At 41.4% G+C, this 26,524-nt stretch overlaps 1 protein-coding gene across 2 annotated transcripts in view; it reads right to left on the bottom strand.

Moving 5' to 3' along the window:
- Window positions 1-13,293, bottom strand: part of NKD1 (NKD inhibitor of WNT signaling pathway 1) — a 114,243-nt gene extending 100,950 nt beyond the window's left edge. Inside the window, exons 1-3 of one of the 2 annotated variants that reach the window (XM_080411230.1) lie at window positions 13,036-13,293; window positions 12,863-12,895; window positions 12,502-12,659 (exon numbers count right to left, since the gene is read on the bottom strand). In XM_080411230.1, the coding sequence (XP_080267356.1) occupies window positions 12,502-12,659; window positions 12,863-12,895; window positions 13,036-13,060 (216 nt within the window). In that variant the 5' untranslated portion in view covers window positions 13,061-13,293. The remainder of the gene's footprint in view (window positions 1-12,501; window positions 12,660-12,862; window positions 12,896-13,035) is intronic. The other variant, XM_080411229.1, reaches the window with a different exon arrangement.
- Between the last annotated feature and the right edge of the window lie 13,231 nt (window positions 13,294-26,524).

Genomic DNA, 26,524 nt, shown 5'->3' with positions numbered 1-26,524 from the left:
CGGCCTGACTTGTAAGGTATTGTTTCCTTTGAAAAAAGGGTTTGTTTTGCTAGTGGTTTGATTTTTTAAAATATACTCAAACCCATCCGTAATAGCAATAACAGTAAACTAAAAATGATGACTTCAAAATCTCAAACCAGCCTACTTTTTCTAGCCTTAACAAACACACAAGCATTGCAAAAACCAGTGCCCACCAATGCAACTTGCTTAGGAACACGACATCTTCCCAGATTCACAACCACAGCTCATGTAGCACAGCGTACCTCAGGAGATGTTTCAGGGCCGAATCCTGCTCTCAGCAGAGTTAATGGAGGGTTACTGGACTTCAACAGTAAAAGAATTTGGCCCATAAAGACTCAGTCATTTCTAATTCTCAGCATGAAAGTGTATTTTGCATTAACCTGAAAATAATCCCCTTCAGAAAACTACACTACAAAGTACTACAGAAGAAAAAGAAACCTAAAAAACCTTTAATATTTAAAAACATGTTCCTAAAAGTTTACTTTAATATAACATTGCTAAAGAGGGAAGGGGGGGAAATCAGGTCACTGCTAAGTGTCCTAGGTTCTTTCTACTTTCTACTCCTTTTTGCCTTGCTCTCCCCTCCTTTGCACACCCCTTGGGCAGAGGCACATTTCAGACAAAGCAGCCTACTGTAACACTACCAGTACTGAGGTGGAAATATGCTCTTCTCCTCGTGGCCAGCAAAGGACCCACACTTCGATCTTCAAGGAAAAGCCTCTGGATGGTGCAACTCAAAAGGCTGCTGCAAGTTTATTTCTTTTTTCCTTCTTTTCCTATAAATTACCCCTCCTTTTGATGTCTATTCTTGCTCTTAAAAAAAATACACACATCAGGTTAAGATGAAAACTGCCCACACGACAAGTTTGTGTTTACAAGCTTAAGAGCAAGTTTCAGTTGAACACAGGTCAATGCCGCTTTAAGAAAACATTGCATACCAAAAAAATCACACATGGTTAGAACACATCACGAGCAGAGAGGAATTGTGGACTCAGTCTGTGAGGCACCGAGCCAGCCTGAGAAGCCCTTTGAAGTTAGAAAAACATCCTCTGGTCAGAGCACATTTGTGAAACCGTGGGACAGGCGCTTTAAACAACATTCACTCTGAGATCACCTGCGGTGTGCCAGTGGATTGGCGCCTGTGTAACTTCAACAACGTAACCCTTTATATTCCACAAAGTTCACTCACTCCAGTATCTGTCCTATCAATAGCATACAGTCATAAAACTGTGTGGCAAACCCTGTACCATTTCACCCTCTGTACAAGACAGGCAGGCAGTTCCAACAGGCATGTGAAGTCTGGGAAAAGCCTGCTGCTAAAGGAGAACCTGGTCAACAGAAGAAAGGATGCTCTACCTGGACGAAGCAGCACTGACACAGAAGGCGTGTGTCACTCCGCCAGAAGGGCCACTGCAAACCAGTGGTGCACAAAACTTCTAATATAGTTTGGCACGCAGCCGAGTGTGACAAAAAATACTCACCATTAGTCACCATCGTCATGAGAAGAAAGATTCTTGGCTGTGAACGGCCAAGTCCAGGTAACACACACTACGTGGGGACACGTAGGGACAGATAAGACTGAACATCACCAGTCTGCTTTTTCAGCTGAGTTACTTCCCTCCACCCAGTCCTGCCGTCAGCTATTAGCTCCCCGCCTGCCGGCATCAGTAAGCTGTGCCAACGCAGCTGAAAGCCAAATCCTGCCCCTGATCTGGCATGTCGCTCAGGCTGGCACACCTCTCAGGAAAGTCTCTGCACGTATTTCTGACTGAAAGCAAAACCGGTTATCCTCTCCTGCGAGTACTGGCTATTGGAATGGATACACAAGAACAGCAGACTTTGACTAGACCCCGTGTCTACGGAGAGCACGGAAGGAGGAAGCCTCACCCGGCCTTTGGACAGGGCTCCTGCTGATGCGAGGAGACACTCTGACTGTGCAGTAGGCCAGGACTCCTTCCTTGCTTAAAACATACCCCTAAAGGCATGACATTAGCATTTTTCTTGTCTAACTGTTCTGCTCTGTATGTGACAAGCTTTCCTATTTTCCCCAATGGTGGTGAAATCCTCCTCATTTTTTGAGGAGACCAAGACTGTCAGCGTTGCCATCAGACACGCACCAGGAGGGTCAGATTCCTGTTGGGGAGCTAATAAGGGACCTCACAGTCTTTTTGCTGCTCCCACAGGGCATTACCCATTGTCTGTTATTCATTTACTGGCAAATCTAGGGGACTTCTCACTGCAGTGCCTTCGGTTTCAGTCTTTCCAAAATGGGGAAAATCAGAGGTGGCCACAGATTAAGAATAAATCGGTTTAGCAGAGGTTTGTTCTGTGTTTAAACAGCACATGTATGTTCACTGACAAAGCACAGGCAACACCTGCATGCTGCAGACTACTAGTCCCTCCTGGATAACAGCAAATGTTCAAGGACACAGAGCTACTTGAACATGCCTTACTTTTGACTTTCATCACACAGTTCTCACAGAAAATTATTTCATTCCTTTTTTTCTAAATTGAATTTAAAAAAAAAGAAAGAAAAAAAAAAGAAATTAAACAGCACATCTGGAAAAAAGTGCCATGGTAAGGTTGATGACCACATTCCAGTGAAGTCTATGTAGCATCAATGAATACAAGACTTCCTTTCCAATGCTGGGGTTTTTTTCCTGTCTTCTCTGTAACACATCACCATGTTTTAATCCAAGAGCAACTGTCTTTCAAAGAAAAGCCCTGTACAATAGCTTAGACAGGCAGATATCTCATTTACTTCTTTACACTGTGCATTAGTCCAGTGTTAAAGATTTTGCATGCTTCCTATTGGTCATAAATAAACAATTAAAAACAGCCTTAAATGGCGAGTGGAGGTCAGGGGTGGAGAGAATGAGACTGTGCTGCAGTACATTAATAAACCAACCTAATTAGATAAAAAAACACCTTCATATAATAAAAATGTGGTATTTTAATGGGTATTAAGCAGTGCTGTGGGAATAGCCTCTCTCAAAACATACTTTTAAACCTCTCTGCAAAATTACATTGCTAATTACAAATGGGAATTTAAGTGGCAGTACAACCGGGAAAAACTTTTGTGAACCTGTCATAAAACAATCAGATAAACTGCATCTGCAGGGAAAAATATGTTGTCATTCCACCAGCAATGTAGCTGCTACATAAAAAGACTCTTAGTCTCACCACTTGAACCTTCCCTCATCTCCCACTGATGTGGCCGAGAACCTGATACAAAACCACTGAAAGCAACGAGAAGTTTTCCCTCTATTACAGCAGGACTTTTGCATCAAAACACAACAGAGAAATATTGCAGAATTTTTCAAGAGGATAAAACCAGACTTACCTAACTGCATTGAGTTAGTTAAAAGTACACCTTTAAAAGTAATTTATTTATGGTATTCTGAAAAACTCCTTTTACATACATATCCACATCAGGAACAAGACCATGCACATAAGCTTTGCATAAATAAAAATGGCTTTAACTGAGATAACCTATGAAGTTTATCCTCAAAATAAAATTAAATATTCGTGATGGCTAAATGAGGCACAGTTTTTCCATGGGAAAAATATCAAAGTATTATTTATTTTCCTGTAAGTACTTGTTTTGAAAAGCCTTTCCTCCCCACCTGGGCTTCGGCTAAAAGCCACAATCTACATTTAAACAGTGTGTACGCTTTAGAAAACTATCAACCACCTTTTTTTTAAAGCAGGAGCATATGAAATTATTTGATCCACTTTTCATATAGAAAGTCTAGGGCTGACCATAAAGAAATAGGCAGGCTCCCAGTATAAACTTACCAGGATTACATCAAAGACCTTCCTCTAGGATCAGACGATTGATTTCTTCAATGCTTTTTAGAATTTCTTCCAGGATATTTTGGGTTATTGCCTTAGACCTTTGCTCAGCTGGAATGACAGATATTCTGTTTGCTAGACTATGATGTTCTCTCTTTATAGGGGAATGAGTGTCTGTAGTATATACACACGTACGCTATGTGAACATTGGAAAGTTCACAAGCAAAATTATTATTTATTGTTTCAAAAAGAGTAGTTTATTACAGAAACACTGATACAGGCTTAACCACAGCATCTTATGCAACACAGAGACTGCTTGTTATTCTGTAAGCCCAGGACTGGGGCATTCTATGCTCAGAGAAAATTCCTGCTCCCGCAAACAGGCATTTGTTCTTTAGGTGCATGTAATGCATAAGGCTTAACTTTACAGCTACTACCTTCTTTACCTGACTCTCTTGAAACTAACTGTTCTGGAATTATAAAAGATTTTTATGATAGGACAAGAAGCAGCTTAGTCCTTACCTACCACATCAAATCTTTGGGGAATCAGACAGCAAACTACCTCCGAGGGCAATGCGACACACTACCCACCATTCTCCTTCCTCCCCCAAGACAAATCTGTCACCTCCATACCACTCATCATTCGCATCAGAGTATGGATCAAAAGATCCAAGGCTGCTCCCAAATCCCATTTCTCCTGCAAGACAGTACTTTGTTCTGTCACTTCCCTACTGAGTCTATCCCCTTATTTTATGCCTCACAGCATGTGTGGCTGCACCCCAAGATCAAACACCCATGCATGATTTTCTTTCACAGATCTTGAATCACAATGTTATACTTTAATAGGAACTTCAATATACTTAATCCCTTGAAAGCTGCCACAGTAATGCCCCCAAATGCATTAAATTCCACCCTAATCGCAAAACACCAAGTATTTCTCTAGATGGACAGTCCGTAGACTGTTCTGACCACATGCCAATCCATCTCTGAGCTAAAGCAACATATACTGCCCGCATTTGTTAGTTTGAAGTCCAAGGATACGTGGCTGAAAATTCCAGGCACTTCAAAAGTTCTCTGCTACAAATTTTGTGCAAACCATAACTGATCTCCTCCCACATTTTAAGGAAGGATCTCATATTCTCAAGGGATTGTCATTACAAATGACATAATGGACCAGTCCACTCAGCCTGCATTTAAATCAAACCCGTTAAAACCAAAAGCAAGACTGGTAGATGGCACTTCTCAAGGTATAAAAAAAGACAACCTTTCACAGTCAACTTGAGTTTCAGAGTTCCACTGAATTTTCAGTTCAAGAAGGGTTATGGGAGAAAATTATCAAACTAGTAGAACTTTGACAAAAAGCAGAGAAGCTGCTTGCCTAATAAGTCTTGTTCGCAAGTATTAAATTTTATTAACAACAGCTTCACATTCAAGGAATAACTCCTTCTCATGCACATTTGGTAGGGACCTTGATTTGAACCAGGGAACCACTGGGTCCTTCGTTATTGCTGCCAAGGGGTTAGTGTTGGGATCTTTTAGGTATATTTTTACAGGGCTCTTTTTGGCCATTAAGGAGCTTCTCAGGCACTGATGGCATTTCAGTCTCCTATGGCCACAATCTGGTCTTCTGAGGAGCAAAAGGATTTACTCCACCAGAAGTTTTATATACTAAAACAATAGGGTCATTTATTGCCCTATAATATACAATAGGCCACACCACACAAACAAAACCAGGGGTAGTCAATTTCACAGCTGTTATAGGACCTCCCAACAAGAGACTGCATCGTTCCCTTCCTCAAACAATTAGATTCTGTATGACTAAACCAGAAGTGTTTCTCACATATGATAGGCACATTATCAGGTCATGTGAGACACACATGTATAGGTATTAAGGGATCTGGCTGAACACTTACTTGCAGATGTAAGCCTGTTGGAATGCCAGCTCCCATGGCAAGCCAGTGGACTGGTCCTTAATGAACTGTGGACATGTGGTTACATGACAGTAGTCTATTTGGAGGACACTAACTATACAGGACTTTCCGAGTCGAGAAAGGATGTCTCACATGTTCAGAAGTGTCATCGCTATTCTGCAAATTACAAGACAAAATATATGCCATATTGCTCTGATGACAATAAATCCAGAAGTTCACAAAAAGCAAGTGCACTGTATGGCTGTACCCCTTGCAGAGACCAGGACAGCAATAGTTGAACCTACACAAGCCAATTTCCCCTCTCTCTTAGATTAAGCAGTAGTAAAAATATCTGTGCCAGCACAGCCCTTTCACCACAGCTAACACCACTGGCATTCCACCACTGCAAGACAAATGTCATGAGATATTCCAACACAAATACACTTTGTTGGCTAAGAAATCAGACACAATGAAGATTTTGCATTTGGAACTTGGTTAATAATTCTTGAATGGCATACAGGCCAACTCAAGTCTCCCATAGCTGTAGTTACTCCGTAGGAGTAAATACAAGCTTAGTTTTGCTGCCAATGTTGGCAGATATGACTAAATAAATTCACAGAGAAAGTCCATTGCACCATTTCTTCACAGTAATTTTTTTAACTAAAACTATACCTCATTTTCCATGAAAAGATATCTATAAATATCACATAGTCTGAAAACTCACAAATACTCAGAGTAACTAGTATATTAACTAGAGAAGTGGTTTAGTTACAAAAAAATGCTTCAAGTATTTTGTACATTTCAACAGCTACCATTTACTTTCCAACCAGGTTTTGATGCTGACATTCACGAAGCAAAATCCATCCACAAGGATTTCTATAAAGGCCAACATCTGCAGCACAGGGAGCAATGTTCCATTTTGATTTAAATATCATCACTGAACAATTATTTCCCCAACTTTGGAAAAACTAACTCTTACAAAGTTTCAATACTCATGAGACTTCTCTTTTCTCTGTTCATAACCCAATTCAAAAGAAACCATAAAAGTCAACTAAGATCTTCTTCTGAAGGGTGCCTACAAATAGCCACTTACTGAGCTCCTCCTGGGTCTTATTACAGATCTCACAAAAACCTACAGAAAACCCTTCTGTTAATGAATGCTGCTGTAAAGAACATTCCCATATGTCGACAATCATGTGCTACAAATTTCCCATTTTTGTTATAACCGAAGTTTTAGTGTAAAGTCTGGACTACATTATTTACATTTAAGTCATTAAAGAATATAATATACTGTTAGTACTTTTCATCCCAATATACAGAAGAAAATGTCCTCCATAACAAAGGCCGCCTCATTCAGAAGAATTAAGGTTTCACTAAACCAAGAGGGACTATCAGTAGCCCAAGAGACATAGCGTGTAATAATTAGATGAGGCCTTTACCCCGCTACTATACAGAATACACTTTCTTCTTACAAACATCAACCTAAGTAACTCCAGTTTAGAGAGGGTAGGAGAAAGAGGGTTGTTAGAGATTTAAAAAAAAAAAAGTTACTTTAATGAGATTGTTTGCAGAAACTTCACGGGCCATTCAGCTTTCCAATCAACATGCCAAATTAAAAGTGTGCCACATTAAATCTGAAACACCTATAAAACAAGCCCTGATGAAATACAGACTGTCTTCCATCCACCTCCTCCATATGGCTCAAGCAAAGTCAACTTTTAATTTCATAACACAAAATATTTAATTTATGCTTTTCTTCACATGTCAATTTAACCTCCGGCACATAGCTTTGAAACCATGTAAGGATGCCTAACACTTTCCATATGGCAACTGAATTGTGGCTTTTAATTGCACCAACTGGTATCATTCAAGGATAATTCCCTTGGAATCCAGCTTTCTGCTACAGTATTGGCCAATTCACTAATCTCATCACCATGGCACTAATACTTTCAGAGACTCTTTGATTGTTAATATTCATATTATAATTTTCCCAAACCAGAGCTGTCAAGATATACTATGTACACCACTAATTAAATTATCTTGGTTTGTTGGCACCAAATTTCAACACTAAATAAGATTCTGCTTCTCTCTTTCAATACAAAGTTTGGCAATTTATTTTAAATGCCATACACAATATTTTGTTTATCAAAATATTTTTTTTAGTCATACCAGTATCTAGCACTGTTGAGTCTGTTGTTTCTTTTAATCCTCAGAGTCAATACAAATAATTGTCTATACAATACTGACATTAATGTACTTGAAAATAGTTCAGTTTGAAAGATTACTTCAAGCAGTAACACAAGATAGCACCCCAGGAAATTTTAATTGCTCTTGTCACCATATCTGTAAGAAGGCAGTCTTTCAAATGTCATTCTACCCATGAGATGACCCCGAAGTAGTGCTACAATTAAATCTTCCACTTCAACAGCCTTTAAGCCATAGCATATACATACCACTAAAAAAAGTCTCTTTTCCTTTCATTATTTTTATTTTGGAGGAATTACCTACCCAGCTGTGTCTTCCATAAAGCTATATATTTTTACATGCACACACACAAATGCTATTTAACAGTAAGGCACTGGGAAGGGCCTATTTTTTTTTTTTTTTTAATTTAAGAAAGAGCATGCTAGAGATGCAGTGAAGTTGACACTGGTGTAGTCTCCTCTCAGCCATGCAAGGAATGCCCATTAATGTCACTGGCAGTTACAGGCACAGAACAAATGGAGAACAAGCCCCACCTCTGAAGTAGTGTGATGTGCTTCAGCATTTCATACTGTATTATTCCCAGACCAGATACTAAACTGTAATATCAGTTAGGGTTGAACATGAAGATCACTAGCACCAGAGCCCAGCAGAAGTGGTTAAGTTAAAGACTGCTCTATTTTACCTAAAATGATTACTTACAACTTGGCTTACTGTGAGCTGGTTTGAGATTAAATTAAAAATAGGATTTTTTTTCCAATCCCAAGCACAGATCTCAATGAGACATGCAAGAAACTAGTAAAATTTCTCATGGCTTTGAAGATAAAAGTAAATTGAACTAAGCAAATGTCATATTTAATATTTTCCCCTCTAGCACAGCACTACTTTTCAGCTAAATAAATAAATACATGAATATTTGCAAACAATGATGATCTCCAAAAATAGTTTGTAAAAGTAAACACACTGAATAAATTTAAACTTAAGAATTATATGGGATAATCCACAGTGTCAGAAAACCTTTCTGGGCACAAGTTAACTCATTCATAAAGCAGCAAAAAAAGTGTATTCAGTTGCCTCAACAGATTTACAGCCCCAGTGGTTTCAATTAGCTTTGAAACTAGAAGATGACTCTGGACCTCATACTTTTCATAGATGCAACAGAATTCCTTTTTTCTTTAATTCTACCTGATGTGGAATGGAAGGCTGCAGCCCAGCCCTCAGCCTCCACAGTAATTAAAACATTTAGAGCAGAGCAGCCCCTGCTGGGTGGATGGCAATGGTTTAATGAGATCAGAGCTCTTAGCTAGAGCAGAAAAGTTGTATATGCACCAGAAGCGCATATTTCAGATACACTCCCCTTCCCCTGGCTCCTGCCTTCACCCAACAATTTACTATGAGATCCTTCTCAGATGTCTGATGCATTTGGCAATAGCTGGACACTAGTTACTGTTCTTCCAGTGAATTGGAAGGGGGAGACATGGATGGATGGGATACAACATGGATGATACATCTGCTGAGGGAAATCTGTTCTAACCAAGAAACTCTCAAAACTTGAGTTCAGGAAAAGCATTGTATTCTTGAATCCCCTCGCCTTGTGTCAAACACCCCTTCAGTGAACTAACATAATGACCTCCCCTCCAGAACTATTGTAAATTCAATCATTCTAGAGAGGAGCACAAATGAAATTTTATTGCTTTCCTGTATTAGTCATTCATTCCTCTTGTAAAATGCTACATGTATCCCCCTGAAGTTCAGTGTCATCTCCCCTGGATGACTAACTTTAGCAAAACAATTCAGTGTCTCTGTTCTTGAGGAAAACAGTCTTCCAACTACAACCAAGACAGAATTTTTGGCTTATATACAGCAATGTAAGTAAAATTTCACTATTACATTCAAGTTCTAATCAAAATTATTAAAATCTTTGAAGTTTCAGCTGTGGAAGCAATTGAGTGCTCTCCCCTCCCATCAACAGGTCTTTGGAAGCATGCTGGATTTCACCAAATAGGGCCCTGCATACTAATGAAACCACCATCAACAAAACTCAGGTTAAGGATTCCTAGGAGGAAAATTATTTCTAGGACCATTATTTTTTTTAAGCTCAACTGGTTATTTCTCTGAATGCAGATATTTTCATCAGCGTTTGATCTAACTCCTTCTGCCATAAGTCACAAACACAGCAATTAGGAACTATTTCAGGGGGAAAAAACGTGTTTTAATGAGAAGCCAAAGTTTCAACTGTGACACAATAAAACTGTACTGTTCCACAGAGCCTTGTAAGCTAACTGAACATTTTAGGAGGTATTCTGAAATAGTATGGATAAAATCCCTTGGTCGATTCAATGTAACAGTACTACATTATTGGGGAATATACAACTGTCCCACACAATCCCATGTAACTAACCATTAGCAGAGGTAACTAGTATTTTTACATCTTGAGGTGAATGAAGAGCCAAGAGGTTAGACTACAATTCACTTTGTATCTTGGTATAATTATACAAGAGATCAAAGATCTCAGACGAGGAAACAGTCATGCAATCCCAGTTATGGAGTCAAAAGCTGTGACTCCATAATCCTTGTCAAAAAGACTGTACATATGGCACATCTGGTTCCAATGGAGGATTAGAAATGCATCCCTCCATAGTACCAAAAGTTCGTATTTTAAAGGAACTTTAATGTAGCTGTCACAGTGTGCCTGTGATAGGATGACAATTAAAATAAAACTATTAGCAGGCTATATATGCATACAGATACTACCAAATATATTAGGCAATAAATTGTGAATATTTTCAAACATTCACAAACAACTCTATCAGGATGACAGTAAAAAGCCTCATGGGAACAGTGCTTTTAAACATACTTAAATGTATTTATAGTTTTATAATGTACTAAACCAGTAGATTAATTTTTAGCTAATGGCTTGCTAATTGCTCAGCTATCATGAGGAGGACACCTTGAGTAAGAAGAGAAATACTGTTCCACTGCCATTCCAGCTGAGCAGAACTCATGGAACTGAAAACTGAAGAGTTCAGTGCATAGCAAAGTATCTTTGACAAAAGATATTTTTTTCTTGTTTTCAAAAAGCAAACTGTCTTTGTGGAAGAAAATACATTTCACAAAGCTGAAGTCAGAGTTTTTGACCTTTAACTCTTGAATTTAAACCTATGTTTAGTTTGGTAAGTTGAGCCTCTTTCCTAGGAAATATGTATGTGAGAGGTAGAATATATCTAAAAAAGCTTGACTCACAGAAATGGGCATAATGAAAAATAATTAAAAGCACACGGGTTTACTCTTCACATCTGTATCATACATGTATGTACCGTTATTAATGAGAACTTCTTTCTTTGGCACATTGTCTCCAAGTAAAGCACGTTAAGAATCACTTCAACCAGACATACCTGCAAGTTGAATGTGAAGTGATTATGCTCATCAGTTACAAACACATCATTATCTTACCCCCTTTGCCTTACTTCCAGTGACTCCCAATTTATCCTCCTCTAAATACAATACTGGTGAAATCTAAAAAGTCATCATTAGGTTTTCCAAGCTATACATCTTCTGTGCACTTCAACACCCCACCTTAAATGAAGTATTGTCCACTTGCGAGTTAATTTTTCCTGAGACACGAGAAGTCCAGGCTTCTGACAATAAAACTGGTGGCTAACAAAGCAAAGAGCCTGCAGGAGGTTTGGTGGCCCTGCTCTGCTTGTGCTTTCAGAGCCACATTCCTTGCTGGGAAGCACAGATTCCAATCTCCCCATCTCTCAGGTTACTTTTCCACTGATGAAGCTTTCAGGGCTTGATCCAAAGCTCACGGAAGTCAATGGGAGTCTTTCAGTAAGCATCAATAAGCTCTGGATCATACCCTGAAACACTATGAGGACCATATCTAAGAATTGTTTACCTCCCATCATGCCTTTTTGTTTAAAGAGACAACATTAAGGGCGGGGGGGGGGGGGGGGGGGGGGGGGAGGAGGGTAATTTACACATTTCCTTCAGCCCAGCTTTACAGTGGAGGAGTACTGGAGGAAAGAGGAAGGGTGGAAAGCGACCAGTCTGGTAACAGCCAGGGCAAGTGACATGTGCAGCAACTCTTACAGATAAAGTCAGCCACGCATTATTAGCAAAGAGCAAGTAAATAAAAATACACTCTTCGGGGACGACTTCTTTCCTGAATTCCTCTGCCAAAATGTCACAGACAAACTTGTGCACCAATCAGGGTTCACAAGCTTACCCACACTGGCAGGGTGCTGGGCTTTTCGCAGAGATTGTCCGTTTGTTCCTGTTTATGAAGGGTTTTGTTCTAATCGCGCTGCCCAGACACTAGGGGACAGGTCCCTTTACTCCTCTGGCTTTTGTACCAGCACCAAGTTTGCTCTGCAGCTCCTAACTTCATCAAAGGACTGAAGGAAACCACCCACGGGGCAGCCCCCCGGGGCAGCATTAGGGCAAAGAAAACCCTTCCTTTGCACAACCGACCCTTGGGAGGGTGAGAGGGATGTAGAAAGAGCTTTTGGTATTCCCTATTTCCAAAAGACAGGGCGGGGGGGTGGGAGCAGCGAGGAAGCTGACATACCCTGGCGCTGGAGAGCCTGCAAACAGCCCGGTGCTGGCAGCCTTGCTGGAGTCCCGAGCTGCTGCCTCCGCTGCTGCTGCCCCCGGAGTATTTCTGCTTCACCATCCAGTCCTCCAGCCCTTTGCGAGCCAGAGAGGCGTTCACCGCAAAACTATCACCTAGAGAAGAGGAGACAATGCCGCCGCTGAGCCGCCCGCGGAGCCCGCCCGGACCCGCGGCCAGCCCGCCGCCGGAGCCGGGACCCGGCACGCAGCTCGCAAACCGCGCCGGAAAGTTGAGGGGAGAGGGCAGGGGGCCGGGGGCAGCCACCCGGAGCGGGGGAACACGTTCAAAGTTACGAGCAGTAAAGAGCCATCCCTACCTTCTGGACTTTCTCTGGGTTTACAAACGGCAGCTAGGCAGATCCGGAGGAAAGTGTGCGGGGAAATAATAAAGGAAGATCATTAGACACCAGTACAGAAATCACAGCAACAAACCGAGAACAAGCCGAATAAGGGGAAGGGACTAAGGAAGTAGCAAGTGAAAGGAACTAACCATGTTTCGAGTGAAGTTTCCCCATCTCTCTGCATTGATCTGCAGTTACGATTCATTTGACTGTTTTCAGTAGGGTCAGGTTCGCTTGTTGTTATTTTTGTAGATATAAAAAAAAAATCCCAGCGTGTTTAGAAATCCATGTGCTCCGCTTCTCCCTGCTAACGCACAAGCGAGATCAAATCTGAGTTCTCCTCCTGCAGCACGGTCCGGCGTCCCCCTCTCCGCTCCAGCCTTCCTCCTCTCGCCTCTCTTTCCCAAAGACAGAGGCGGTTACAAAAGACCTTACTTCACCCACCGGGGAACATGATTGACACCTCATTGAGATTAGACCACTTGCAGGCAGCCTCCGCCTTCCCATTGGGCCGCGGCGGCAGATGAAAGGGGCGAGTGAGCCTTTTGGAGGCTCAAAAAAAAAAAAAAAAAAAAAAAAAAAAAAGAGAGAAAAAGAGAGAGAGAAAAAAAAAAAAAAGAAAGAAAGAAAAAGGAGCAGCCGGGGCGCGTTTCACTTCCAGCCAGGCACGGGTGGCGGGGCCGGCTCCGCTCCGCTCCCCGCGCAGCCCCGGGGGCGCCGGGCAGACAATGCGCCGCGCTGCCCCGGCCCCCGCCCGGCCCGCCCGCGGAGTCCCGCGCTGCCGCCGGCCCCCGGCCCAGCTGCTCCGGCCCGGCTGCCCCTGCCTGGCCCGGGGGGCTGCCGGGGCCGCGCCGCCCTGCGCAGGCTGCGCTGCGGGGTGCCGCTCGCCGCCCGCGGGTCTGCCCCCGGTACCGGCGGCGGAGCAGCCCTCCCACCCGGGCCGAAGGGTCGCCGGGCCAGCCGCGACTCTGTGGCTGCCGCTCGGCCGCCCCTTCAGGGCTGCGGAGGGGATGCGGGCACCGGGCAGCCCGCACGCCTTCCGCGCGGTTCGCAAACTGCCTCCCATCGCCCCTGGTACGCGGATGCGGTGCTGAAGCGCTCCGGAAGCCCCTCGTGTCCCTGCTTAGCAGCATCTTGACTGCGAAGGAAGCCTGCATGCCTGGAAAAGCGGCTGCTCTATTGACTTAGTCCTGCAAACTGTTTTTCACGGGCATCTCTGCACACACGAGTGATCCTTCCAAAGTCACCGTTAATGCCAATATGCAGTTTTCAGGGGCAGATCGGAAAACCTTTCTCAGTGATTCAAAATGTTGGCAGCAGTAGGACAAAGTCTCTATGAGCTTTTTAAAATCATTATTATTGAGTGGATGAGATTTGAAAAGAAATCTCCCCTTCTACAGTTGATGAATGATGTATTTTTTTACATATATAATAAACTAAAAGGAAACTTACTTTTTCATAAAGACAATTCTCCCAGTCATTAAAAATTTGTTTCCTTCCTCTGGCTGGTCATTATTTTTCTGTTTATGAAAATCACATCTCCCTTGAGATCCTTGTAGTTCAACTAGGAGAGATAAAAGGGAGTGCGTAGTAGATTCAGAACAAGAAAAAATGAAGGCTTCTGAGAATTTTACTCCAGAAACTACTAGTCAAACTACATAGGGATTGACCCAGATGGGCCTGGTCCAAAAACTTCAAGGCTACATCAGTGCTTTCAAATCCATACGTTTCAAGCACAGGGAGGAAGGAGTTAGACTTGGGAGCTCATCTGAAAAAAAGATTCAAAGCATATGTGGTAACACTTCTGCAGGGAATTGGGACGGGGAGAGGAGGGTCAGGCTTGGAGCTCATTTTTAGAAGGAATTCCAAAGCACATGGATGTGGTGAAGGTCTGGTATGAAATGACTGCGCAGCACAGCCAGTGGAAAGCCATTAAATGAACTATTTAAAGCCAAATTGTTCTTTGGATGACTGCAAAGTCATTTCTCACATTATGTTGACTATTTATCTGTCTAGCAAAGAAAACACTTGTGTTGTGAAATGCAGCCATTGCAACAGCATCAATTGCTTGTCAAATAGCTAATAACATGCATCTTTTGCGAATCTCTTTTTTATGTATTTTAATAATTTATTTGGCCCATTTTTTGTGTTGTGTATTTAAAGTGACATATTTGTTCCTTTGAAGATTGCCTCTTGTTTTGGGGAGGAAAAAGAGGGGAAGAAAGTGATTTAGATGAAGCAGACTCCTTGGGGTGTGAGCCTCACCTAGACTATGAAAACCTGTAAAAACTCTCTGATGCATATTAAGAACTTCAAAATTTTAATACCAATTTTATTTTCTCCTCAGCTTGGCATATACCTGAGTGCCCTTTTGTAATTTCATCAGCAAATGTTTTATTTGGCATATCGCTTATCTTCAGTGTTTTACATGACATAGAGAACACCTCAGTGGAAGCACCCCTGAAATTGTACAGCTTTATTCATTTATTTTGTGAAATGGTGCCCTCATCATTCAGCTCTTCGGAACAAAATAAGGCCTTGGAAATGTCATGAGTTCAGCAGGTCTGAACAAGTGACTAGGGGAAGAAGCCCTCACTTTCACAGCAGATTACAGAGGTCCACTTGTGTCCCAGCTACGGAGACAAAGGGACTTGCATTTGTAACATATCCGCTGTTGTACAGTACTGCTTTCACGTACACAACATTTGCTAGAGTTTAAAGCAAGCCCTTTGTAATTACAGTCAATGACACACCCCACAAGACCAAGGTTTTCACAGGAGAGCAAATCTGACAGAAGAATTCCAAATGTCAGTAACGGGTGCCGCATACAACGGGATTCATGATTGCAATGCCTGGGCACAGGAGTAACACAAAAACAAGCTGGTTACATTACATTGAGTAGGAATCACAACTGCAGCTATTTCTTCCTCCATCTGGGAAAGAGAAATCTTTAGCTACTCTTAAATGGCCAAATCAGGAGATTCTTAGCATGGTTTTGCTCAGACAAATTCCATTTGATTCCAGAAGGATTTAGCATGGTATAACAACTAAACAGGGACCTCAGGATTTGACTCAGTAGAATTATAATGATCCTCAAAACTACAGGGACCTCGAGGCACACAAAGCCTTTTGTTTTTCCTTCCATGGAGCCAGAAGTGTGTTAAGTAGTGACGTCTTGTAAAATATCAGAGTAAAGTACACCATTCATAAAACTGTACTAATGATTAAAGGGTCTCTAATTCAACCCAGTGACCCCAGTGGAATTCTTAAAGTTTGAAAGCCATGACGTAGAGTATTATTCATTGCCCTTTCATTAGTGCTGACTACACTCGACATTTTCAGAGGATGGAAAACCCTTTTGAACGTTGATATACTATAAACTAGTTGATGATAGGAAATAAATGTATCTTAGCCAAGGAACAAGTGAATAAGACCACTCTGGAAATTAATTTTCAATATTCAATAGTGCAATGAAATTGATGACAACACTTGCAACAGAAAGAGTTATATCATCAGTTAGATTGAGAAGAGCCCTGTATGTGCCAGTGAAGGTTTCTCCGATATCCTGACCGGGAGTACTTTATGCAATGGTACCAGCCAAAGCAACACGTCTAGTTTTATTCTATATTTGCATATTAGCTACAGCACAGCGGGCAAAGCTACATGCTAACCTAGTGTATGGTAAAGTAGACCAGCACTGAAAAAGTTCGGATTCAATTCAACATGACCTAATGATAACTAGGTATGGTATAAGGCTGCATGAAAGCAAGTGTCCTAAAACCAGTTGTTTAGAGGCCAGGGCAGAAATAGTACACTACACACTAATGGTGTACCTGGCTTTAGACCGGTAAACTTAGTCAGAGATCACAAAGACATGGATCGTATTGTAGACGTATCGGAGACGCAGCGTATCATAGCAAACATAAATAGCTGATGGGATCTGCCGCCCCAGTATGCAGGCTCTGCTGACACACCCAGAGTCCACAGGGCCAGAGGAGAAGGCCCAGCCCTGCACAGCACACAAGCCACATGCCAGAACCACTGACACAGCTCCTCTCAGTGCCCAAGGCAGGGGAGCAGTGATGCACCCCTCCACCAGATGGCTGTTTCCTACTTGTAGGAGCAGAGGGAGGAGGACGAATACATATGATAGATGAAAGAATCACGCTGATTTTCCTGCCTGGGTAATGAGGTAAGTGATAGGATACTGCTTTCCAGCTCTTCAGCTTTATCTCCTTCCTTTTTCTTCCCCTCTTCTGCCATGATCCTATGCAGCTGAAGATGAAAGAAGTCTGGCATTGGCCCCCCAAGGTCTCAGCTGGGTGCTGTTCTCTTCCACCTGGAATTGGCACAATATCATGCTAGACCTGTGCTTTTTAAAGTGCAAACAAACATGTAACTCTTAAACAAATTTTGCACACAGAGACAGTAAAGTGAAAACTGTGCTGCTCCTCCTCTGCATTAAATAATCTATAGTTTGTAATTCATATGTACATATAATATATAAAATCCATATATATAATATGTAATTAAATTATCTCTAAAGCTTCTTTGGTGGGGTTAAAGTGTTGGTGGACAAGGGAAGAGCAACTGATGACATCTACCTGGACTTCAGCAAAGCATTTGACACAGTCCTGCACAACATCCTTGTGTCTAAACTGGAGAGACATGGATTTGATGGATGGACCACTCAGTGGGTGAGGAATTGGCTGGGTCGGTCACACTCAAAGAGTTGCGGTCAATGGTCACTGTGCAAGAGGAGACCAGTGATGAGTGGTGTTCCTCAGGGGTCGGTACTGGGACCAGCGCTGTTCAACATTTTTGTCAGCAACGTGGACAGTGGGATTAAGAGCACCCTCTGCATGTGTCTGACAACACCAAGCTGTGTGGTGTGGTTGACACACTGGAGGGAAGGGGTGCTGCCCAGAGGGACCTTGACAGGCTTGAGAGGTGGGCCTCAGCAAACATCATCAAGTTCAACAAGGCCAAGTGCAAGGTCTGGTGCACGTGGGTCAGGGCAACCCCCAGGATCAATGCAGGCTGGGTGGAGAATGGGTCGAGAGCAGCTCTGCAGAGAAGGACTTGGGGTGGACAAAAACCTCAACATGGCCCAACAACGTGTGCTTGCAGCGCAGAAAGCCAACCGTATCCTGGGCAGAATCGGAACAAGCATGGCCAGCAGGTCGAGGGAGGTGGCTGTCCCCCTCTGCTCCTCTCTCACAGAGGACCCCACCTGGAGTCCTGCGTTCAGCTCTGGGGCCCCCAACGTCAGAAGGACATGGACCTGTTGGAGCGAGTCCAGAGGAGGGCCACGAAGATGATCAGAGGGCTGGAGCAGCTCTCCTGTGAAGACAGGCTGAGAGAGTTGGGGTTGTTCAGCCTGGAGAAGAGGAGGCTCCGGGGAGACCTTACAGCAGCCTGCCAGTCCCTGAAGGGAGCCTGCAGGAAAGCTGGAGAGGGACTTTTTATGCAAGCATGTAGTGACAGGACAAGGGGGAACGGCTTTAAACTGAAAGGGGAGAGATTTAGATTAGACGTTGGGAAGAAATTCTTCACTGTGATGGTGGTGAGACACTGGAAGAGGTTGCCCAGGGAAGCTGTGGATGCCCCATCCCTTGAAGCATTCAAGGCCGGGTTTGCTGGGGCTTTGAGCAACGTGGTCTAGTGGTAAGTGTCCCTGCCCATGGCAGGGGGGTTGGGACTAGATGATCCTTAAGGTCCCTTCCAAGACAAAACATTTTATGATTCTGTGAATCTATGTCTATATTTTATAGAAGGCTGCTCAGTTAATGAAGTGCCCGCAGCAATTTTACTTTTTCACAATTCCTTCAGTTACTATCCTGCTGATGCATTTAGTGTCACAATCCTGCTCTTGCAGGTATGAATGATCCTTCTAATGACATTTAAATTTTGTTTTGGTGACTATATGAGTGCTTTGTTCTTTCATTCCCAACACACACAAATGGGATGCCTGTCACAAGACACAGTTTCAGCTTTTGGGTCTTTGTCTTTGGTACCTATGGTCTTGGCAGTTTTTTCAGCACTTTTGCCTCAGGCATTTTTGCAATCTGGCATGTCAGCATCTACTAGCTTTAGCAACTTTGCAGCCTTGGCTTATTCCCTCAAAGCTTTGGCATGAGTCTGCACTGTGGCATCCTTTCAACTCCAAACCTACTCGCTTCACAGGTTTTCTTTGGGTTTTTTTAGGATGTCAGCAACTGCCCTGACCCTAGGGGGGAAGAAAGACTGATCAGCAAGTTCAAACATTGTCTGTTCAGCAGGAAGATGTCTATCACAAATGAGCACATTCACTACATCACTTGTCCTTCTGTGTAAGCGTGCCAGATATTGCACATGCTCAGATACCATGAGAAATTTTTCCAGGCTTTCTTCAAGATTATCCCTACATTTCTTCAAAGGGCCTGTGATGATTAGCTGGAGAAAACCCTCACAAACTTCATGGTCCTCAACTGTTAAAACACTATGTCTCCATACTTCAGTGGATATAGTTTCCATCATCAAAGTATTTCCTCTTTCACCTCTCTTCAAAGGGAAGAAAACCCATCATGCACAGATAGTTGTTTAAGGTTTGGTAGTTCAGGATGACAAGTGCTGATTCAGCAGATTAATTGCTTCCCACAACAACCACCAAGAGACAGCTAGGTGTCCTTTGTACTGCCTCCATTAAAATACTCCTTTTCAGGTAGTATCACATCTTCTTTGCATTGTATTCAGGTAAATTAATCTAAGACATTTAACATGGAAGAATCCACAATGATGAGGAAATAGGGTCATGCCAGGTTCATCTTTGTTCTCACTATCTATTACTCTGAAAGTCCACATCAGCAACTGCCTTCACCAAAGGGCCTGAGTTTTGGTGCAGCTGGAAGACTTCTCTGTCAGAAATGCTTTGTTGTTGTGAACTGCTAATTGTCACTTGTTTTGTCCTGTACCTTTTCTTTCAAAGGACCTTGCATAGCCAACTCAATAATCTTGACTTCAGCTCATCAGAAGAGTGGAAAGGTGAAAAAAACAAGAGATGGTGCCTCAGAACAACTGAGATACTGTTGCTACCATATATCTCTCTATAGCGAAGGAAGCTGGACCAGGGCTTACAGCAATTTAGAAGCAACTGACTTTTTCAGTGGATTTTAATGGGTATTGGATCTAGAATCTACTTGCATGGAATCTCACTGCAGATCCACCAGAAAGAATTCAAAGATCATACAGAATTACCAGGAATTTTTCTGTCAAAGTTCCCCCAAGGAAAACATAGTTTCTATCCAAATAAAATTAACTTGCAGTTTATTTACAAATAGAAAGGATATCCTTCATAAAAAAGGCAATCCTTGAGATATTTTAAAGTGTGATTTTTCTGAGGGTTTTTTCCAGTGAATATTTTGCTGAGATGAAATTTGCTAACAGCTATAACAATATGCAGAGAAAGAGGAAAAGTAACTTTTGCCGACATCCTGTACAGTGTGCCACACATGAAAAGAAAAGAAGCAAGGCAAAAAGTAATGCCATGACTTCAATAATCAGAACATTTCCCTTAGCATCCAAGAAATGACAAGTAAGAAAGTTTTAATATAGGAGAGGGGTTTTATTTGCATTTCTTAACAATAAGGGTGGTTTATACTCCACCTGGTGTCTTTTCTCACATCATCTTTTATGGGCTTCTCTCAGTGACAAGTACCTTTGTACAAAGGTTTCCTCCCCCCTTCTCCCCCTTCTCCGGTTCTAACTCTCTAGCAGGCTTCAGCATACAAACACAATGGGAGCATTGAAAGGAAGACAGTGGGACACCTCCTTTGATCTTGTGTTCTAATAACTTGTGTATGTTTGTGTCCAAAAACAATGTTCCAAGGCTGTGAGGACTGCTGCTGCTGAAAAGAATACTCATCACGGGGGTGGTGGAATAGTTAAACTGTATTCAGGAAAGTAAAGTACTGGCCAGTAATGTAAACAGCAGACTGTAAACTCTGCTAAATGCTTTGATGACTGACGAGAGCCTCGCTCCTGACAGCTGACAACACAGACAGCATAGGTCTGTTCAAAGCATGGCACTGAGAGTCACCATTAAATCATACAATTCCCTGTTACTTTTCATATCCATTCTAGAGGACACTCATTGCACGTGGACAAAAGAAACTTGTCTTGCATTAAAGCAAATGGCTACTGTCAGATAAGCCAGCTGAGCTCTTCCACTCTACTGCGGCTAGCTAAATGTTATGGTAGTTTTTTTAAAGTACATGAAGCTGGATTTTTATTTTCATTTTTCACTTTATAAGTCTTGACAGACACCCAGGCCTGATTTTCAATGATAGCCTTTGCAAAATTCTCATTAAATGTGAAAGGCTTGAATTCAATGTGTGTTGGTTCAGCACAGCACTTCTATGTTAGTTTTGCTTGTTTTTTTTAAAATAAGCATAAAGTTTGTTGAAGTTCTGTTGCTATAGTAAGCAGGGTTGGTGCTGTGCTTACAAATAAGTAAGCATAAGAAGTGCTTAACTTAATAGATGTCTGAAAAGTATAAAAAATGTTAACAAAACTATATTTTAAGCTCTGGGTGAATTATAACAATTCCAAAGTGTTTTGGCAAACTCACTCATAACCGTATCATACTGGGAAAGAAAACGTTACTCTAAAAAGTATGTCTGGGCCACCATGTCACTGTACAAATCTGGCACCAGTGACTTGCCACAAGTATTTTATCATTCTAAAATAAACTTGGCTATAAAAGAATGCCACCTTCTGAACATTAAGATACAACATAATAAACCTTCAGGTCTATTTTTAAGTTGCTTACACGTGGAATCTTTGGTTACTACTGATTTTCCCCACAGATACTCTGTGTACACTAAGGAATGGTGTTGATGCAAAGCTTGTGATGCAGCAGGCATACAGCAACCGATAGAGGTGAGGAGCGGTGCTCCACTAGACACAGAGCAGACCCTGGCTGCCTGTAGCTTACAGACAGTCCTGGTGATGAACTGCACAAGACTTAAACAGAAAAGCTCCAAACTGTAAACTACAGGTTTTCTAGAACTTCATCCAAGGAGCACAGAAAGCATGGTGCTGGCTCAGTGCTCAGCATTTGTGTAGCTTACCGAAGTTGTTGAACCAGCAATAGACTTATTTCAGATATGGACCTAGGGAGGTAGAGGCACACAGCAGAAGCAGAGAGTGTGCTAGCACTGCCCAGCACTACACACACACACTCCAGGTGATGAGACACACACCGAGCCCTGTGTGCATGAATTCCTTGCAAGAAAACCAGAAATCACTGATGCAGTTCAACTGTATTGGTGCAACCAGCACAGCGTAAACAGCTTGAGATAAACAGCCCTTCTTTACTATATTCTCTAAACTTTTCTGTGAAAAGCAGCTTTGTTTTGAAAATTCACTTAGTTTTTTCTTACAAGATGCATCCAATGGAACCATAGGACTGGCTCATACAGATAAGACACTATCATAAATGAGCTTAAAACCAAAGTCTTCTTCACTGTTGCTAAGAAACTTCTGAAGTCCTGGCAGATGGGCAGGCACAAGATGACCTGGTAAACTCTGAATATTTAATTTATACTTTCCTGATTTTCTATTACCATTAACTGTCAGTGTTACAAAATTTTGTACCTACCCAGCACATTGCACATTGATCTAATTTATGTGCGGTATATGTAGCCTGTTCACTGTACCTCTGCAACAATTTCTTATGGCATTAATGACATAATTAGTGCATTCAGATAGGCTGTACTAGTTTGAATGAAGTGAAGATAACCCATGGAGATCCACTTTGCTGCTCTGCTCCACACTCTGTGTCCTTTTGCATTGTGTATTTTCAAATACATGACAGAAGCTACAGGAATTCTGGGATTTGCATAAAACTAACAAGCCCCCAATTCTTCTCTTGGCATTCAGTGATTTTGCCATGGTGGTTTTGAATGAGTGCCAGACCACGTCTAACCAAGGCAGCATTTCTGCCAGCATCCTGCAAGGCAGAGTGCATCATAGCAGGCTTTCTCTTTTGCTTCTGTTCTGTCAGCAGAAGGTCAGACAAGTGAAAGACTCTGGCACATTAACCACACACCCCGTACTTCCTCACAGCGTTACCTACTGCCCTCACTTGTGGGAGTTTCTTGCAAGATCTTAAGGGAATCTTTCCCTGTAGGACACTCCTTCAGTATTTTGAGGCATTTATAGGACTGTGGGCTGGATCACTGAGGCTAATACTGCCTTTATGCAATAATAGACCAGTCTCTTATTTACTCAATCAAATTTAGATTTTAAAAAAATCAGATACATTCCTGAAAATACTAGGTAGACTTCATCTCTTTCTACAGTCAGCGGAGAGAAAAAGGTGGTTCATTTGACCTATTTTATACGTCTATATTACGTTGAGATGAATCATTTTCTAAAAGTAACTAATAGGGACATGATTTGTCTTATCTTAATATAGACATTTAAAATAGGTCAAATTAAATGGCCATTCACCTCCCTTGGCTATAAGGGGAGACTGAGTGACTAGATCAAGTGAAGATACTGTAGGCAGCCAAAAGTTGGGTGAGATGCATTCCACTCCCTGTATGTGGTGTAAGACTTAAGGTTCCTTTCCCCTTTGGTCTTGAAGGGAGAGATGACGGTTTTTAAACACAAAAATACCCCTGCTTACTATGTACTGCAAAACATTTAGGAGATCAGAGGAAACAAATTGCTACTAAGCTGAACACAGCTCAAGTGAACATATATAAAAAGCCTGAGAGATCACACCTTTGTCATCACACAGAAGACAGTCAATGTGTAAGTTACATATGTGTTAAGCCAATTCCTGTATGCATATTTGTGGCTGTTGTGGAATGTTTTAAGGTGTATTTTATGTTTCTGCAAGGAATAAGAATGTTGCCACCAGAAAGTTTTAATAGCATAAAACCCACTGTATCAATAAAAAGCTTTTCTAACTGCTCTGATCTTGGAGTCTGCTCTCATCAGTCCTTTTGTGCAGACAGGAACGGCACTGTCCAGCAACAAGACCAAGCATTCCCATCAACCTCCAGCAGACAAAATACGTGAAAGAACAGCTCTGTCACCTCTAGTCCTCTGATATTCTTAACTGAATAAAAAGCAGGAGTACTCTAGCTTACATAGGCTCAACGAAAGATTGGGCAAACCAATATAAGGGAAATCCACTGACAATTTCTAAATACATAGAAGCCATTTCAAACTCAAAAATTCCCTGAATAACAACTTGTTAGAGACCGACACATGACTGAGTGGAAGTATCATGATATGTTAGCCCTGTTATTATAATCTGCCCCAGACATTTGCTTTTGGTCACCATTAGAGACCACTGTCCTGTACAGCAATTCTTAAACTACCTGCCACCAAAAATAAAGCGCATCATGAGTGCTTGAGACCAATTGAAGAAGTTCAATTAGTATTGTCCCCATGGAGGAAAGGAAGAAAATGCATGCACCAAGTTCAACTAAACGACTGAGCTGGTCTGGAGACTCCATACTGATTTCAAGAGACCAGTGAGGTACAACTCATTCTCTTTATGTCTGAGTAGCTGTACAATAATATCCACATTATTAAAATAAAATCTTGTTTCATAAGACAGTTTCCTCATATGTTGTGGGAGTATTTCCTACTGAGAGTGGGAAGGCATTAATAAGACTGGATTTAAAATTCTACAAATCAGCATAAATTTCTATGGAAAAAGAATATACTTCAGTTCTTCCTGCTGTTGGATTATTGTTGAACACTCTATGGTTCTCCACAAATTCTTTTCTGTAGCACAAACCAACGAGATGGATAATGTAGCTTCTGTTTATAAATTCTATATTATCTTTACTATGAAGTCTCATATTTTCATAGCTAATCTTTCACACAATTGAAACGTATACTCAGAGGACCCTGGCAAATAGTTCAGGAGTTTAAATATATCAGTCTTAAATCAGGTCAAACAGGATTAATGACCTAAAAGATAACAGATAACATAGTCTTATCGTGGTCATTAATGATGTTAAACAGTATTTGGTTCCTGTATTGGACTCAGGAATCTGGGATTGCTGAAGGCTGGTTTTACCAGTGGAGATTGAGCTGAAGAGGACACTGAGTACCATGGCCTTCCTGTGTCTTCTGTGACCAGGCCCAGAGCCTCATTCAGCAGCAGACACACATTTCGCCTGCTAATAAACTTGCAGAAGCCCTTCTCACATCCCTTGCCAGATGCAACTCCAGATGGGCTTTGGCTTTCCCAGCCCCAGCCCCACACTGATATGGGTTGCTAGAGGCTACGCTGTGGAACATGTCTGGAGTTTGTGTCTAGAGTCAGTTACAAATGTAATGTACCAATCTCAGAAGTAAACATGTAACAGTCTTTTGGGTGCAAAATGGCAGAAGAGATTGAATTTTTCAAGGACCACAAAATATCCCAGCCATCCTAATTCTCACTTTAGCAATTAAGAGTCCAGATATGATTCTATGCACTCATTTTAAGTAAATATTACAAGCAAATATAAGAGTTTAAAACTGCTACAATGGTCCAAGCCTCTGTCAAGTTTATAGCTGGGATCAGAGCTGTGCAAAAAGTAGATTTTCTTCTTTGTAGGAAATTCCACAAATATTTTTTAATCATTCTGAAAGAGGAAAAAAACCTCTTGAAATTTTCTTAACTTTTAAAATATTTTTCTGGTGTTGAAACTGATCGTTCTGTTTTTTAAGCTTTTTCTGTTACAAAGCACAGGTTTTCATCTTAGTTTTAAACAATGGGCTAAAAAGCTACTTTACCAGGTCAAAATGTTCTATTCCAAAACTATAAAGAACTTCTGTTTCAAGTCCATTGAAATATCCTGCTCCAATATTTGTAATACATAGAAAATTGTCAAAAGTTTGTATGGATTGCCATTTTGCAATGAAAAATAAATTTTCTGACCAGATCCAATTTGAAACATGAGAGAATACAAGGATTATAATTACAAGTGATTTTGTATCATCAGTGGTATTGCTCATCCCTTTCATCTCCTAAGGGCAAAGATGACTCAGAAAATCATGACTGAAAGGTCAGAACCTAGATATAACAAATGTAATAATTATATGTATTATTTTATAATATTTTAAAGATTTAAGATATCATCTGAAAAAAATATTTTCCAATTTTCATTCACCTAACTATTTATCTAAGTTCATCTTACCAGTGATTTTAGTGAGGAAGGTGCACTTTCATTTCAGAAGCATTTCAGTCTCTATTCCAGTTTTACTATAAAGGAAGAACATCTTATTTTTGCCAGTTTCCCTTCCACCCATACTTCAGGGTGCCTTCAGTTATGCTAAACATTTTGGCTAGCTAAAGCCAGTTGGCTTTATTTTATGTATTTTTACACTGAAGATTTTTACAGTTGCATTGTTAGAACACCAGGACTTTTTTCTCCACGTGAAGTGCAAAAGTTAACAATACTTTCTTTGCTAATACTGAGTTAACAGTCACAATGTACAGCATCCAGACTAACTCTAACAAGAACTATGTCCCCATCAGATACTACAAATAATCCAGGCATAATCTTCTTAAAAAGATAGTATGATACAAGACGAAATAAAACATAAGACATCTTATGTATGTGTATTCTTCTTTTGGCTTTA

The sequence above is a fragment of the Falco punctatus genome (genome assembly GCF_963210335.1).
Source record: "Falco punctatus genome assembly, chromosome: 14".
NCBI lineage: Eukaryota > Metazoa > Chordata > Aves > Falconiformes > Falconidae > Falco > Falco punctatus.
This window is presented reverse-complemented; position numbering and strand designations above follow the sequence as displayed.